Source organism: Puma concolor, chromosome B3, assembly GCF_028749965.1.
Source record: "Puma concolor isolate L17-30 chromosome B3, mPumCon1.1.hap2, whole genome shotgun sequence".
Classification (NCBI taxonomy): Eukaryota; Metazoa; Chordata; class Mammalia; order Carnivora; family Felidae; genus Puma; species Puma concolor.
The window spans coordinates 48651509-48667713 of record NC_141672.1 but is presented as its reverse complement, the minus strand read 5'-3'; the positions used below and the strand labels follow the sequence as shown (position 1 = coordinate 48667713).

Genomic DNA, 16205 nt, shown 5'->3' with positions numbered 1-16205 from the left:
TGGCTGTTACTTAATCTCCCTCCACTTCAGCAGCTCTCTCGCCTCGTCGGAAAGACCGGCCTTGGACGCTGGGACTTCTTTCTTTCCAACTCTGGGCACGAAGGGCATATCTCTCCTCAGGACGTCAGGGCAGCCACCTCTGCGCGGCTGCTGCGGATTCCACAATGCCTGCGCGGGGTGCGCACGCGGCCCCGCGGCCCGCCCCGAGGGGCGGGGTGTAACCACAGAGTTTACATAGGAGGTGCCGGCAGTAGGGAACACCCCTCCGCCCGCGGAGTTTCCTCTGCAGCGTAGCCTGTTGGTCGGGGCCGCGCGCGCGCGCGCGGAGCCGCCGGGGGTTCCCGCCCGCGGACACCTGGGCCCTGGCCGTGCCGCAGCCCCGCCTGCCCGCCGCGCCACCAGCCATGCGGCAGCCGCTCTACCGCTGCTACAACATCACCTCCGTGGAGAAGGGCTACTCGGCGACCATGGGCGGGGTGCTTTTCAGCGCGGGCCTCCTGGGCAACCTGCTGGCGCTGGGGCTGCTGGCTCGCTCGGGGCTGGGGTCTTGCCCGCGGCGCACGCCGCCCTCGGTCTTCTACGTGCTGGTGTGCGGCCTGACGGTCACAGACTTGCTGGGCAAATGCCTCGTGAGCCCCTTCGTGCTGGCCGCCTACGCGCAGAACCGGAGCCTGTGGGGACTGGAGCCCGCGTCGGACAGCTCGCTGTGCCAAACCTTCGCCTTTTTCATGTCTTTCTTTGGGCTCGCCTCCACGCTGCAGCTCCTGGCCATGGCCCTGGAGTGCTGGCTCTCCCTGGGGCACCCCTTCTTCTACCGACGGCACATCACCCTGCGCCGCGGCGCGCTGGTGGCGCCCGTCGTGGGCGCCTTCTGCCTGGCTTTCTGCGCGCTGCCCTTCGCGGGCATCGGGAAGTTCGTGCAGTACTGCCCCGGCACCTGGTGCTTCATCCAGATGGTGCACGAGGAGCGCTCGCCGTCGGTGCTGCGCTACTCAGTGCTCTACGCCAGCCTTATGGCCCTGCTGGTCCTCGCCATCGTGCTGTGCAACCTGAGCGCCATGCGCAACCTCTACGAGATGCACCGGCGGCTGCGGCGGCGCCCGCGCTCCGGCACCAGGGACCGCGCGGAGCCGGGCGCGGGCGAGAAGGAGGCGGCTGTGAAGCCCCTGGAGGAACTGGACCACCTGCTGTTGCTGGCCCTCATGACGGTGCTCTTCACTCTGTGCTCCCTGCCTTTAATAGTGAGTCGCTGCGCGCCGAGGCTGCGGTTGCGGGACCGAAGGGTGGAGCGCGTTGGACGCCGCGCAGGAGGAGTTGCGCCCTGGGCCCCGAGGGTTTGTTGGTGCGCTCCCCAGATCGGGTCCCCTCCACAGCCCCGAGGACACAGAACCGAATTTGTTGAGCCAGAAGAGGCGGAAACAAAGAAAGGAAGGCAAAGACGGAGTCTGAAAGTGTCTCCCTAGCTCCGCAGAACCTCTCCAGTTAGCAGTACCCTCTCCTCTCTCCTTCCCTCTGGGAGGATCTCGGGGCTATTTTAGCACCTCAGCATTTGAGGAGCAGAATTTGGTTCCTCTTTCCAGAGGGCTAGGTAATGTTTTATTTCGTAGACCCGCCCATAATTTTAGTGGCGTCAGAAATGGGCGAATGCACCTGGGAGTTTTTCCCCAGGTGTTGGCGTGGAAAGACTAAGGGAAGGTGTAATCCTGCCAGAACCTGCCAGAGTGATTTGCAGAGATGAGAGACTAAAGATAGATTTAGTTTTTAAAAATTCTCAAGTAATCTTTGAGGAGTGGCAGCCGCTGTTCCCGGTTGGGGGGGGGCGGGGTGCGGGTGGCGATAGAGGCAGAGGGGCTGTTTGGACAGGCAGGTGTGTACTCAAGGTTCAGCCTGTCGTTTGGACAACCTGCCTTGACAGGTTTTGTTTTTATCTTGGCAGGCGAGGTGACGGGAAAGCCATTATCTCCGGTTTCAGTTTACTAATGGGGGTGGTGGTGGCGATAGAAGTACCTGGTAGCTGTGAAGGTGTTTCCTCCTGGGATCCCGGCTAAGACATTTTAGGAGCAACCGAGGTTGAGAGAACTTTTTCAGGGTTGCTCCTCTCCCTTTCCCCCATCCTCAGTGTCCTTGTTCAACATGATATACATTTAAGTAAGTTCATTGCCAACAATGCCTTTGAAGGCTGAGACGTCTGTGAGTAGGTAGCAATGTAGCAATTTTGGATGTTATTTTTAAGATTGGAGGAAGGTGGAATATAATGTAATTTTCCTTAAATGAAGGCCTTAACGTGTGGGAAAAGAGTTGTCTGTGGCATCATCATGCAGGGTTAAGCTCAGAATTCCCCAAAAGAAATAAATACATCTATATAGAAGGAGATCAGGTATAGGCATAGATATGTATGCGGTTCTGAAACATTGGCTGGCTCAAAGTCACCAACAGAGCTTTTAAAATCATAGATGGCAGGGCGCCTGGGTGGCTCAGTCAGTTGAGCCTTGGACTCTTGATTTTGGGTGTCGTGATCTCAGTTTGTGGGTTCAAGCTCCATGTCAGGCCCTGTGCTAACAGTGTGGAACCTGCTTGGGATTCTGTCTCCCTCCCTCTCTCTCTCTCTCTCTCTCTCTCTCTGCCCCTCCCCCACTTGCTCTCTCTCTCAAAAATAAACCTAAGGAAAAAAAAAACCCACAGATGCCTGGGCCCTATCCCCCATCGTTTCTAATTCAGATGTTTTTGAAGAATTGTTATTTATTTTTTTACTTACTTATTTTTGAGAGAGGGAATGAGAGAGTGCAGTGGAGGGAGAGAGAGAGAATCCCAAGCAGGCTTCACACTGTCAGTGCAGAGCCCAACGCAGGGCTGTATCCCACAAACCATGAGATCATGACCTGAGCTGAAACCAAGAGGCCCACTTTCAACCGACTGAGCCACCCAGGCTCCTGAAGAATTCTTATTCTTGACAAGTTCCCGGGTGAGGTGAAAGCGGCTGATCCAGGGATATCATCTGGAGAACCATACTCTAAAACAGGAGTTGGCAAATCACAGCCCACAGTCCAAATCCTTCCTGCCCAGTTTTTGCACAGCTGTGGAATTAAGAATAGTTTTTACAAATGAACTGATTTTACAAATCAATTTGATGATAGTATGCAGGAACTCTAAACCCCAATTAACTCAAATACTGTTCCAAGAAAAAAAAGATTTTCATTTTTCTCAATAATAGACATCAGTTACACCAAAAATGTACTTAATTATTATACATTTTTAATTTCATCAGTGAAAATTGTGGAAATGTGTTTTCTTGTTATATAAGTACCTACCAAATACTCACTATTTGCCTCTTGACCTGTAAAATGTAAAATATTTACTGTTGGACCCTTTACAGAGAAAGTTCACAGACTCCTGCTCTAAAGTAATAGCCTTACTTACCTGCGCTGTGAAAAAGCAGACAATAGCCAAATGCATGGATGTTATGTCCTCATTTTGAATGTTTTAGTAACAATAATGTCGAAAAGAACATAATACAGCATAATACACAAGAGCATTGCATTTGGACATGTCTCTCAGGGGAATTGAATAACTTATACGGGATTGTGAGGATGGAAGGAAATAATGGATTTGAAAATGATTTTAGGGATGTCTGGGTGGTTCAGTTGGTGAAGCGTCCAACTCTTGATTTTGGCTCAGGTCGTGATCTCAAGGTCGTGAGATCAAACCCTGTGTTGGGGCTCTGGACTGGGTGTGGAGCTTGCCTAAGATTGATTCTCTCTCTCCCTGGGCTCCTGGGTGGCTTAGTTGGTTAAGCCCATGGCTCTTGATTCCAGTTCAGGTCAGGATTTTAAGGTTTGTGAAATCAAGCCCTGCATTGGGCTCTGCACTGACAGCACAGAGCCTGCTTGGGATTCTTGCTCTCTCCCTCTCCCTCTGCCCATCCCCCTCCCACACCCCACTCATGTGCTTGCATTCTCTCATGCTCTCTCTCACTAAAAAGAAATAAGAAAAGAAAATTATTTTATTTAAAAACTTGTAAAGTTCCAAAGATATTCAATGCAGACAGGTGTTGAGTTTGGTAAGTTCTTTATAGATTTTTGATACTAACCCTTTATCCAATATGTCAGTTGCAGATATCTTCTCCCATTCCGATGGTTGCCTTTTAGTTTTGTTGATTGTTTCCTTTGCTGTGGAGAAGCTTTTTATCTTGATGAGGTCCCACTAGTTCATTTTTGCTTTTATTTCCCTTACCTTTGGAGACATGTCAAGTAAGAAGTTGCTCTAGCCGAGGTCAAAGAAGTTGCTGCCTGTGTTCTCCTCTAGAATTTTGTTGCTTCCTCACATTTAGGTCTTTCATCCATTTTGAATTTATTTTTGTGCATGGTGTAAGAAAGTGGTCTAATTTCATTCTTCTGCATGTTGCCATCCAGTTTTCCAGCACCATTTGTTGAAGAGACTGTCTTTTCCATTGGATATTCTTTCCTGCTCTGTTGAAGATGAGTTGACCATATAGTTGTGGGTCCATTTCTGGGTCTTCTATTCTGTTCCATTGTTCTATGTGTCTGTTTTTGTGTCAGTACCATACTGTCTTGATGACTACAGCTTTGTAATATATCTGGAATCATGATGCCTCCAGTTTTGTTTTTCTTTTTCAGGACTGCTTTGGCTATTTGGGGTCTTTTGTGGTTGCATACAAATTTTAGGATTGTTTGTTCTATCTCTGTGAAAAATGCTGGTAGCATTTTGATAGGGATTTCATTGTATGTGTATATTGCATTGGGTCATATAGACATTTTAATAATGTTTGTTCTTCCAATCCATGAGCATGGAATGCTTTTCCATTTTTTTGTGTCCTCTCCAATTTCTTTCATAAGTGTTCTATAGTTTTCAGGGTATAGATCTTTTGCCTCTTTTGTTAGGTTTATTCCTGGGTATTTTATTGTTTTGGTTGAGAATTTTTGCATCCATGTTCATTGGGGAGATTGGCCTGTAATTCTCCTTTTTAGTGGGGCCTTTGTCTGGTTTTAGAATCAAGGTAATGCTGGCCCAATAGAATAAGTTTGGAAGTTTTACTGCTATTTCTGTTTTTTGGAACAGTTTAAGAAGAATAGATGTTAACCCTTCTTTAAATGTTGGATAGAATTCCCCTGGGAAGCCATTTGGCCCCGGACTCTTGTTTGTAGGGAGATTTTTGAATACTGATTCAGTTTCTTTGCCGGTTATGGGTCTGTTCAAATTTTCTCTTTCTTTGTGTTTCAGTTTTGGTAGTTTGTGAGTTTCTAGGAATTTGTCCATTTCTTCCAGATTGCCCAGTTTGTTGTCATAGAATTCTCTTACGCTTGTTTGTATATCTTGGTTTTGGTTGTGATCTCTCCTCTTTCATTCATGATTTTATCTATTTGGGTCCTTTCTCTTTTCTTTCTGATAAGTCTGGCTAGGGATTTATCAATTTTGTTAATTCTTTCAAAGAACCTTCTCTTAGTTTCACTGATCTGTTCTACTGGTTTTCGTTGTTGTTTGTTTCTATATTGTTTCTGCTCTAATCTTTGTTATTTCCCTTCTTCTGCTGGCTTTAGGCTTTATTTGCTGTTCCTTTTCTATCTCCTTTACGTGTAAGGTTAGGTTGTTTATTTGGGGACTTTCTTGCTTCTTGAGATAGCCCTGAATTGCAATGTACTTTCCTCTTAGAATTGCCTTGCTGAATCCCAAAGGGTTTGGAGTGTCGTGTTTTCATTTTCATTTACTTCCATGTATTTTTAATTTCTTCCTTTATTTCCTGGTTGACTCATTCATTCTTTAGTAGGGTGTTCTTTAACCTCCAGGTATTTGAGGACTTTCCAAATTTTTTCTTGTGGTTGACTTCAAGTTTCATAGCGTTGTGATCTGAAAATATACATGGCATGATCTCAATCTCTTTTTACTTATTGAAGGCTTATTTGTGACCCAGTATGTGATCTAGCTGGAGAATGTTCCATGTGCACTCAAGAAGAATGTGTATTCTGCTTTAGGATGAAATGTTCTGAGTATATCTGTTAAGTCCATTCGTGTCATTCAAAGCCATCGTTTCCTTGTTGATTTTCTGCTTAGATGATGTGTCTATTGTTGTAAGTGGGGTGTTAAGGTCCCCTACTATTATTGTATGATTATCAATGATTTTCTTTGCGTTTGTTATTAATTGGTTTATGTATTTGAGTACTCTCAAGTTGGGGGCATACGTATTTACAATTGTTTGATTTTGATGGATAGATCCCTTAATTATTATATAATGTCCTTCTTCATCTCTTGTTATTGTCTTTGGTTTAAAACCTAATTTGTCTGATATAAGTATGGCTACTCTGGCTTTCTTTTGACATCCGTTAGCGTGATAGATGGTTCTCCATCCCCTCACTTTCAATCTGCAGGTGTCTTTAGGTCTAAAATGAATCTCTTGTAGGTAGCATATAGATGGATCTTGTGGGGTTTTTTTTGTTTTTTGTTTTTTGTTTTTTTACCCATTCTGATACTCTGTGTCTTTTGTTTGGAGCATTTAGTCCAGTTACATTCAGAATGATTGTTGAAAGATGTTGAGTTTAGTGTCATTGTGTTGTTACCAGTGATGCTCTCTTGTCCTTTATAGTCTTTGTTCATTTTGGTCCTTTTTTCCCCAAAGAGTCCCCCGTAAAATTTCTTGGAGGGCTGGTTTAGTGGTCATAAACTCCTTTAGTTTTTGTTTGCCTGAGAGATTCTTTATCTCTCCTATTTTGAATGACAGCCTTGCTGGATAGAGTATTTTTGGCTGCATATTTTTCTGATTCAACACATTGACTGTATCTTGCCACTCCTTTCTGGCCTGTCAAGTTTTTTCGGACAGATCTGTTGCAAACCTTATCTTTCTTCCCTTGTAAGTTATGGACTTTTTTCCCCCTTGCTGCTTTCAGGATTCTTTCCTTGTCTGTGTATTTTGTGAATTTGGCTAAGGTATATCTTGTCAATGGCCAGCTTTTATTGAATGTAATGGGAGCCTCTATGTTTCTTGGATTTTGATGTCTGTGTCATTTCCCAGATTAGGGAAAATTTCAGCTATAATTTGCTCACATAAACCTCCTGCCCTTTTTTCTCTCTCTTTGTCTTCTGGGACTCCTATGATACAAATATTATTACATTTTAATAAAGCATTGAGTTTCCTAAGTCTGCCTTTGGGATCCCTGATCTTTGATTTCCTCTTCTTTTCAGCTTCATTTTTTTCTATAATTTTATCTTCTGTATCATTAATTCACTCCTCTGCCTTGTCCATCCTCATTTTTATGACCTCCACTTGGGTTTACATCTCAGTTATAGCATTTTTAATTTCAGCCTGACTAGATTTTAGTTCTTTTATCTTTGAAGAAAGGGACTTTCTGGTGTCTTCTCTGGTTTTTTCAAGCCTAGTTAGCATCCTTATAATCATTTTAAATTCTAGTTCAGACATCTTACTTATATCTACATTGATTAAATCCCTGGCCGTCATTTCTTCCTGTTTTTTTCTTTTGAGGTGAATTCCTCTGTCTTGTGATTTTGGAGGAAAGAAAAACGATAATAGAGTGCAATAAAAATTTTAAAATTTAAAAACAAATAAAGAAAGCTAGATCCTAGATGTGTTTTGGTGTGCTTGTTAAGAGAAGCTTGATAGAAAAAAAAGAGAAAAGAGAAAAAAAAATTTAAAATAATAAATAATAAAATAAAAATTTTGCTCTTCCTGCATCCAAGAAACAAATAAAAGAAAATCAACAAAAACAGAAGCAAGAACAACAAAAAGAACAAACAAACAAAACCCAGATGAAGCTAAATCCAGTTTCCCCTAAGGCTGAAACTTTGTAGCAGTCTATGATCAGCAGAGTAAGTGTGGTGGAAGGGATTTGTGCAATTCTTCTGGGGGAGGGTCTTGCCAGGCTGCAGCCAGGGCAGACTTGTCCCAGGAAACAGGCCACCAGCAGCGGCAGCAGCTCAATGCCAGGGTTTGCTGCCCTCAGTCCTTATCTTTGTTCCTTTATAGTTGAACCTGGCAGCTTGATATGGTGCCTGCCGGGTCTTTTGCCTTCAGAGAGGCTGTATCACCTCTACCAAATGCACTCCAAGCAAGGAAACCATTTCTTTTTATTTATGTATTTATGTATTTATTTAATTTATTTTTTTTAATATATGAAGTTTATTGTCAAATTGGTTTCCATACAACACCCAGTGCTCATCTCAAAAGGTGCCCTCCTCAATACCCATCACCTCCCCTCCCCTCCCTCCCACCCCCCCATCAACCCTCAGTTTGTTCTCAGTTTTTAAGAGTCTCTTATGCTTTGGCTCTCTTCCACTCTAACCTCTTTTTTTTTTTCTTCCCGTCCCCCATGGGTTTCTGTTAAGTTTCTCAGGATCCACATAAGAGTGAAACCATATGGTTATCTGTTTTTCTCTGTATGGCTTATTTCACTTAGCATAACACTCTCCAGTTCCATCCATGTTGCTACAAAGGGCCATATTTCATTCTTTCTCATTGCCATGTAGTACTCCATTGTGTACATAAACCACAATTTCTTTATCCATTCATCAGTTGATGGACATTTAGGTTCTTTCCATAATTTGGCTATTGTTGAGAGTGCTGCTATAAACATTGGGGTACAAGTGCCCCTATGCATCAGTACTCCTGTATCCCTTGGGTAAATTCCTAGCAGTGCTATTGCTGGGTCACAGGGTAGGTCTGTTTTTAATTTTTTGAGGAATCTCCACAGTGTTTTCCAGAGCGGCTGCACCAGTTTGCATTCCCACCAACAGTGCAAGAGGGTTCGCAAGGGAACCATTTCTTTTTTTTTTTTTTTATTAAAAAATTTTTTTTTTTCAACGTTTATTTATTTTTGGGACAGAGAGAGACAGAGCATGAACGGGGGAGGGGCAGAGAGAGAGGGAGACACAGAATCAGAAACAGGCTCCAGGCTCTGAGCCATCAGCCCAGAGCCTGACGCGGGGCTCGAACTCACAGAACGCGAGATCGTGACCTGGCTGAAGTCGGACGTTTAACCGACTGCGCCACCCAGGCGCCCCAGGGGAACCATTTCTTACTGAGCAACCCAGGGGGTCCTCAGACCCCACTGCCCATGGCTCTACCCCCATTCCTTGCCAGAGCACCACCAGTGGCTGACCTCTAAACCTCAGACTCTGTGCTCTGCTGTTTATAAGAAACTGGTGGTATTGAAACCGTCTCCTCCCCCGCCCCCAGTGGCATCAGTAGTTCTGGGGGACAGTTTTCTTGTGCAGTCCCCTGTCCATATTTTTACTGTTTCTCTCTGCTGCTTTCAGGGGGAGTGCTTTCTTGCACAAACCCGATATGCTGTTCTGTCTCCCCCTCTTTCTCCTCTCTCTGAATACTTCTGCCTCCCCTCTGCGGCACCATGGCTCTTCTCTCCCCTGATTCACCTCTCCACACCATGTACCCTGCTGTGTTCTCTCCCTCAAATTATGCAGATTGTTCTGTTAATCCTCAGATCTGTTTCCGAGGTGTTCAGAAGGGTTTGATGTTGAGCTAGTTGTGTTTTCAGGAGGAGACAAGCCCACGGTTCCCTTACTACTCTGCCATCTTAACTCCTCCCCCTGAGCATTATTTTCTAATGCAGTGGTTTTCTAACATTTTTTTAGTCTAAAGACCCCTTTTCACTCTTAAACATTATTAAGGATACAAAGAACTTTAATTTTTGTAGATTATATCTATTAGTATTTATCATATTAGAAATTTTAAATAAGAAAAATTTTAAATATTATTGCAAAACAAGTTAACAAAATATACTTACTTCTTGTGTTTCTGTATTGGTGTAAGGAAAACTTGGGGCTTTCACGAAGATATAATGAATGATAATAAAATTCTAGAGATTATAGAAGATGAAATGAAAGAAAAAGCATGTTAGGAGCACAGAAGTACTGAGAACATTCTCTGAAAATGTACGTATGTGTATATCCAAAATCAACTACCTAAGAAAGGTCTAGCAAACACAAGAATACACAGTATATATTCCATTAGCCATTGGAGTGATGATGTCATTACACATCAGGTATCCTTGGTAAAACTTACTGTACACCTAGGAGTGAAAAAGGCAAATAAATCTTTTTTATGATATTGTACCTTTTTAATGATATGATACCCTGAAGACACACTGAACAGGTATTGGAAACCCCCACACTTTGAAAATCACTCTCCTAAGGAATGGGCCTGGCGACTGGGAAAAATAAAGGCTATATGTGAAGGGAGAAAAAAAAAACCTTGCTCATAGCATGAATAATATATTTCATTAAGCCAGTGAAAAATTTATTGAGGTTTGATTTTTTTTAATTAATTTTGCTATAATGCTGCATTAGAGCAAGATACTTAACCAAACTGAATTTTCAGATTTCCATTTTGAAAACTTTTTTTTTGGAAGAAAATATAGAGACTATGGGATGAGCTTTAGAAGAAGTTTGTAGCACATTCTCTAATGCATGTAACATATTTTCATCAAAATTCATTTTACCTTAGAGACCCACAATGTATTGGAGGTTGGTAGGGGAGCAGGGATGGATGGAAGAGGGATCTAATGATAGATTAGCCATAATAGCTGAGAAGTTTATAGGCCAGATAAAGATAAGGACGAGCTTGTATAATTGCATATATCAGAATCCATGGAGTCAGAGAAGTGATAGAGGACATCCTGCCTGTATTGAGAGAACTCATGTGTGTATTTCATTTTGGTGGGCAAACAGAATGGGTAGGATGCTCCTTTCAAAGGAGGCTGTTAGAGGTGGGCAAAACATGGGTCCAGGGAAAAGAGTTGAAAGTGGATTTAAAGGGACTAGTGCAGAGGATGAGGTCTGGGTGTTGTGATGGATAAACTGGATAGAAGGGGCATTAGAATCCAGAGAGCTCTCCTCAGCAGGGATGTCCAGCTACTTACATCTCCAGCAAGTTGGCAACATAGCATTTTTTTCCTGGACTCTTAAGTCCAGTAGAGGGAGCTCTTCTCATACCAATTCACTGTGTAAATTGAACTACTTTAAACATGAGGGGTTTATATTCTGAGGTTATTCATTATTCTGGCCATCTTTTATAGGAGCAGTTTATAAAGTATGTTCTAGAGAATATTACTGAGCAACAGAGAGGTTTTGAAAGTCTAAATTGTGTTTAAATTGATATCTCTTCAGAATTAATATAATATGTCGTAAATGAATACATTTGTCACATTTTTAGTAAACTCAAAAAATAAAAATAAAATAAAAAGCCAGGTATACATTTCTAATATAAATCAAGTGACTTGAAAATATGATTAACCTAATAATATGCGATAGAACGGACATGGACAAATACTGCATAGAAGTAAAATGGTTTGTTTTAGTTATGTAAATCTCATTTAGTTACTCAGCTCCCAACTAATAAAGTATTATGACATAGTTAAAATTATATTTTGCTGTACTCTACTTTGAGGAGAAAGGAACAAATGTAAAAACAGACTTACATAAAGTATTTGGTTTTCAAATCAACTTACTGTTGACCATTTATCAAATTCAGCATGTATCTGGTACAAACAACATTCAGTGCTGTAATTCACTGTGGGGATATAAAATGAGAAAAATATCACATCTGCCCACATAAGCTATAATACAGGATGAGGGATGGAGTGATTGGGGCCGTAAGGGAGTTTAGAGGAGAAAAGTTATTGCTACTAATGATAAGATAATAATACTGGCAAATTTTTGAGTTCTTACTGTGTGCTAAGACCTGTTGTAAAGGTTTTACTCATATCATCTTATTCAAACTTCAAAACAGTCATGGAAGGTAGGTACACTTATCCCCATTGTATAGGTGAGAAAATGGAATAACTTGCCTAATTTCACACAGCCAAGTGAGGGTTCCATGCAACCTCATGGTCAGACTCTAAAGCTAATGGACTTAGCCGCTCCCTGAAAGAGACTTCCTGAAGGGCTTAATGTTTGAGATGGACCTTGAAAGGAGTTAGGATTTGGGCGTGTAAAATCCAAAAGGTTTTAAAGTAAAATGCTCAGTTTTCACATTTTTGAAATGGAGATAATGATTGTAATGGATTTTTGTGAGGATGAAACGAAGTTTTAAAAGTGAAATGCCTAGAACAGTGCTCTACATGGGCAGTAACCATTATTATTACTATTAGTATTATTAGTGACGATGGGAGAGGGCATTCAGATATAAGTGTAACTTCTTTTTTATTTTTAAAAAATGTTGATTTATTTGAGAGAGAGGAAGAGTGCACACATGTGGACAGCGGAAGGGCAGAGAGAGATAAAGAGAGAGAGAATCCCAAGCAGGCTCCATGCTGTTAGAGTAGGGCCTGACTCAGCGTTCAAACCCACAAACCATGAGGTCATGGCCTGAGCCAAAATCAAAAGTCGATGCTCAGTCAGCTGAGCCACCCAGGCATCCCTAAGTGTATCTTCTTAAGTGCAGTAGATGGGAATGTCTGAGCCCACTGAAATGCTCTATAGAAAATAGAGTAAAAAGTAAGGAAGCAATTACAGGAAGACACTTCTCATATTCCTTGATTGCACTGAATGGGTCTGGGCTGGACAATTATTCATAACCCCTCCCAGTAATGTTGAGTTTACATGCTTTCTGTCCCATTCGAGTCCATTTTGTCCCATTATGGATTTAGACTCTCAGTAGGCATAGGAAATATAATGGCTGGCCTCCAGCAGAGTGGGAGACAATGGTAGTGCTGGCTGAAGTGTTGGCCATGGTGGCTCAACAGGAGGAAAAGCCATGGGATGGGACAATTTGCAGGGCTCCAAGGAGGTCAGAACCTGGGGGAAGATCAAGACAATATGAGTGGTCAGGCACAAGTAAGTAGCCTTATATTTCTGTGTGTGTGTGTGTGTGTGTGTGTGTGTGTGTGTGTGTGTGTGTATCCTAGTCTGAAAAGAGGATGTCAACCACAGAAAGGTAAGCATCTATCCTAAGAATAAGTAATTCACATGAGTTGAACAGGTCCTTGTGTAAGTCTCCTCCTATCTTCCCAGTGGAGTATTTCCTGTCTCCTCGTTGATTAAAAGTTTCTCTTTCATTGTTGTCTCCAAACATGCAACATTTCACAAATGAGGCTTATTCTGGGCTAATAAAAGGACAGAAAGCAGGCAGAAGAAAAAAAAGGAAAACCAGAGAAAAGAGAATCTCTGTGTTTATGGAAACGTGGTGACCCTCTTTGTAAAAGATTTGGTGGCCTGGATTTGTCCCATGTCAGCTCTTCCTGTGTACAGCCTGGCAGGGACCTGGAAACCCCAGCCCTGCAGCATCACAGCAAGTAGAGCAGCCTTCAGGGACTTAGACCCCTCTCCCAGAAGCACTCGCTTCCACTGAGCCTTCAGGTCGACCTTGCACCTTCCAAACTCCTTACTTATTCCTGTCAGTGGCAGTGGTCTTTGCTGCTTATAATTGTACCAAAAATGAATATTCCAAGCCAAGTTGCCATGTTCCTAAAAAATTAATGTTTCTAAAGTGAGGTAAGTGAATTTATTTCTACCATCAGCCTTTCAGTGTCATAACGGGATGTTTTTCTTTAAAACAGTATCGTGCTTACTATGGAGCATTTAAAGCGGTCAATGAGGAAAATGGCACCTTTGAAGAAATGGAAGACCTCCGAGCCTTGCGTTTTCTATCTGTAATCTCCATTGTGGACCCTTGGATTTTCATAATTTTCAGAACACCGGTATTTCGGATGTCTTTTCACAAGATTTTCATAAGGCCTCTTATGTATAGAAATTGGTATAGCAATTCCTGCCGAACTAACATGGAGTCCAGTCTGTGACAGTGTTTTACCATCCAGTCTCTGGTAAGCTGAGGAATATGTCACATCTTCTGTCAAAGAACCATGATTTAAAAAAAAAAAATTTACAATTTAAAAGCTATCTCCCATAACAAAACATCTAAATGTGTTTTCAGAAGTATTTGATAACATCTTTAACAATCTGTGGTCACTCTAGTCATGAACCAGTTCAGTCGATTTTTTCATCTTGAGTTATGAACAGCAACTACAATTTCATGTAGTGTAACCAACGTTAACAGTCTTCAAGCAAGGATATTAATTGTTCCAACATTTGGGCGTGGCGTCCCTAATGTTTTAGAGAGAATAATGACACTTCTGGGTGTTTATTTGGATTCTGGTAGAAGCACCATTATTTACAATTATGTGATGTGTGTTCTTAAAATTTCTTATCCTATTCATTTCTGGTGAAACCTGATTTGTTTATTTTGTATCCTAATTGCCTGAATTATAGATGCTCCGCAGAGAAGTGAGGTGGGAAGTACAGCCAGGTCAGGGTTTGGACAGGCCTTTGCCAGCCACCCTCTGGAATGGTGCTCACTGCTTCATGTGGAGAGGTGGTCCATAAATAAGTAGACATGAGGCAAGATGTGACTGTGGTCCCCAGCCTAGAGAAGAAAAACTAGTTTTTATCTTTTGAAGTCTAGTATTCAGGTAGGGATGTCAGTAGGAATCGAAATTTGGGAGTGGGTTACAAAATGTTTCAATTTTTGGAAACTTCATTTTATATGTTTATCATATTGATGGATTCTTTGCTGGAGGGATTTATGTTTCGTTGAAAAATGGTGACATATGACTTCCCAGAGAGTCGTGTTCACTGCGTTTGGCTGTGTGAAGCAGCAGGGCATTTGGCACAGAGAAAAGCCCACCCAGGACTCCCCTAACCTCAATTGAGGATCATGTCAACAACCTTAACATCCACCTATTAACAGCCATATTTTGCTCTTTGTGGGAACTGTAAGATCATATTGAGGTCCCTGAGAGCTATGCTTTCAAAACTGGAGCAGGATGTGGCTCAGATGGAGCACAAGTGAGCACTTTAATCGTATGTTTAAATGTTTACAAAGGTTAGCAACACTATGGCCAAAAGGAAAATGTGGGGGAAATATGGTTGCAGCTAATAAGCCAAACAAAAACCTCTAAATCCAGCTTGTAGGTAAGAACTTGCACTTTTGGTAAAAGAACACTTGGGGGCTGTCAGAGAGGTTTCATCACCTCTAGGGTCCTTTTGTACCCCAACACACTCAGAGACTCTGAGCTGGAAATCTGGCTACATTTGAATAGTCCCAAGATCCCCACTCAGCCATCCCTTCCAAAGACAAGAGTGTTTGTCTTATTTCCAGTTTAGCAGCAACCCCATTTTTCATCTCTGGTTTATCTCAGAGATGTGTTAACCTGGATATATATGTGTGTTTGTTTGTTTTTGATATAGCAGAACTGTGAAATGACCAAATTAGGAATATACAAGTTGTAATTTGAGAGGATGACTTCATGAAAAATGCATTTGTTCTCAAGTTTAACTTTCATTTGTATATTTAATGGGTAAATACATATGTGTTTTATTTTCAGAGGAGATGCCTCTTTTTTTAATTTTTTTTATGTTTATTTATTTCTGAGACAGAGAGAAACAGAGCATGAGCAGGGGGAGGGGCAGAGAGAGAGGGAGACACAGAATCAGAAGCAGGCTCCAGACTCTGAGCTGTCAGCACAGAGCCCAACGCGGGGCTCGAACTCACAGACGGCAAAATCATGACCTGAGCTGAAGTCAGTGGCTCAACCGACTGAGCCACCCAGGCACCCCAGGAGATGCCTCTTTTATTGTGCTCTCCTTTTGGAAGGTGTGCTATAATAACTGTCAAGATAATTTGATAAGGTCTCACATGAATCAATAAACATAATTTTATAATATTTTGCAGAGGAAGTTTCTTTTTTTTTTTTTTTTAAATTTTTTTTTTCAACATTTATTTATTTTTTGGGACAGAGAGAGACAGAGCATGAACGGGGGAGGGGCAGAGAGAGAGGGAGACACAGAATCGGAAACAGGCTCCAGGCTCTGAGCCATCAGCCCAGAGCCCGACGCGGGGCTTGAACTCACGGACCGCGAGATCGTGACCTGGCTGAAGTCGGACGCTTAACCGACTGCGCCACCCAGGCGCCCCAGAGGAAGTTTCTTTAAATGAAAGGAAGAGGTTTAGTTTTTTTTTTTTTTTTGAATAAACAGTTGCCAGTTGTATTTCTTTCTCCAGTGGTTTAATAGTGTGAATTTTTATATGCTCTTCTATTAGCATTTATATTAGTCTACACAAGTTTGCATAGCTTTATCCAAGGACTTAGTGATCCTTTCTGTTTAATACAAAGTGTAGATATACCATCATGATGAAATCCAAGTTAAGTTAGATGTCCATTCTTCAA

The 16205-nt window shown here is 42.2% G+C and overlaps 1 protein-coding gene across 2 annotated transcripts; it reads left to right on the top strand.

Moving 5' to 3' along the window:
• Positions 1–243: 243 nt before the first annotated feature.
• Positions 244–15701, top strand: PTGDR (prostaglandin D2 receptor). 2 transcript variants are annotated; one of them, XR_015252374.1, is made up of 2 exons: positions 244–1588; positions 13539–13672. XR_015252374.1 is itself a non-coding variant. In XM_025919938.2 (2 exons), the coding sequence occupies exons 1-2, from the start codon at positions 405–407 to the stop codon at positions 13776–13778; spliced, it is 1077 nt and encodes a 358-aa protein (XP_025775723.1). In that variant the 5' UTR covers positions 245–404; the 3' UTR covers positions 13779–15701. The 2 variants fall into 2 exon arrangements, 1 of the variants encoding a protein (XP_025775723.1); XM_025919938.2 differs by having other exon boundaries at positions 245–1241; positions 13539–15701.
• The last annotated feature ends 504 nt before the right edge of the window (positions 15702–16205 follow it).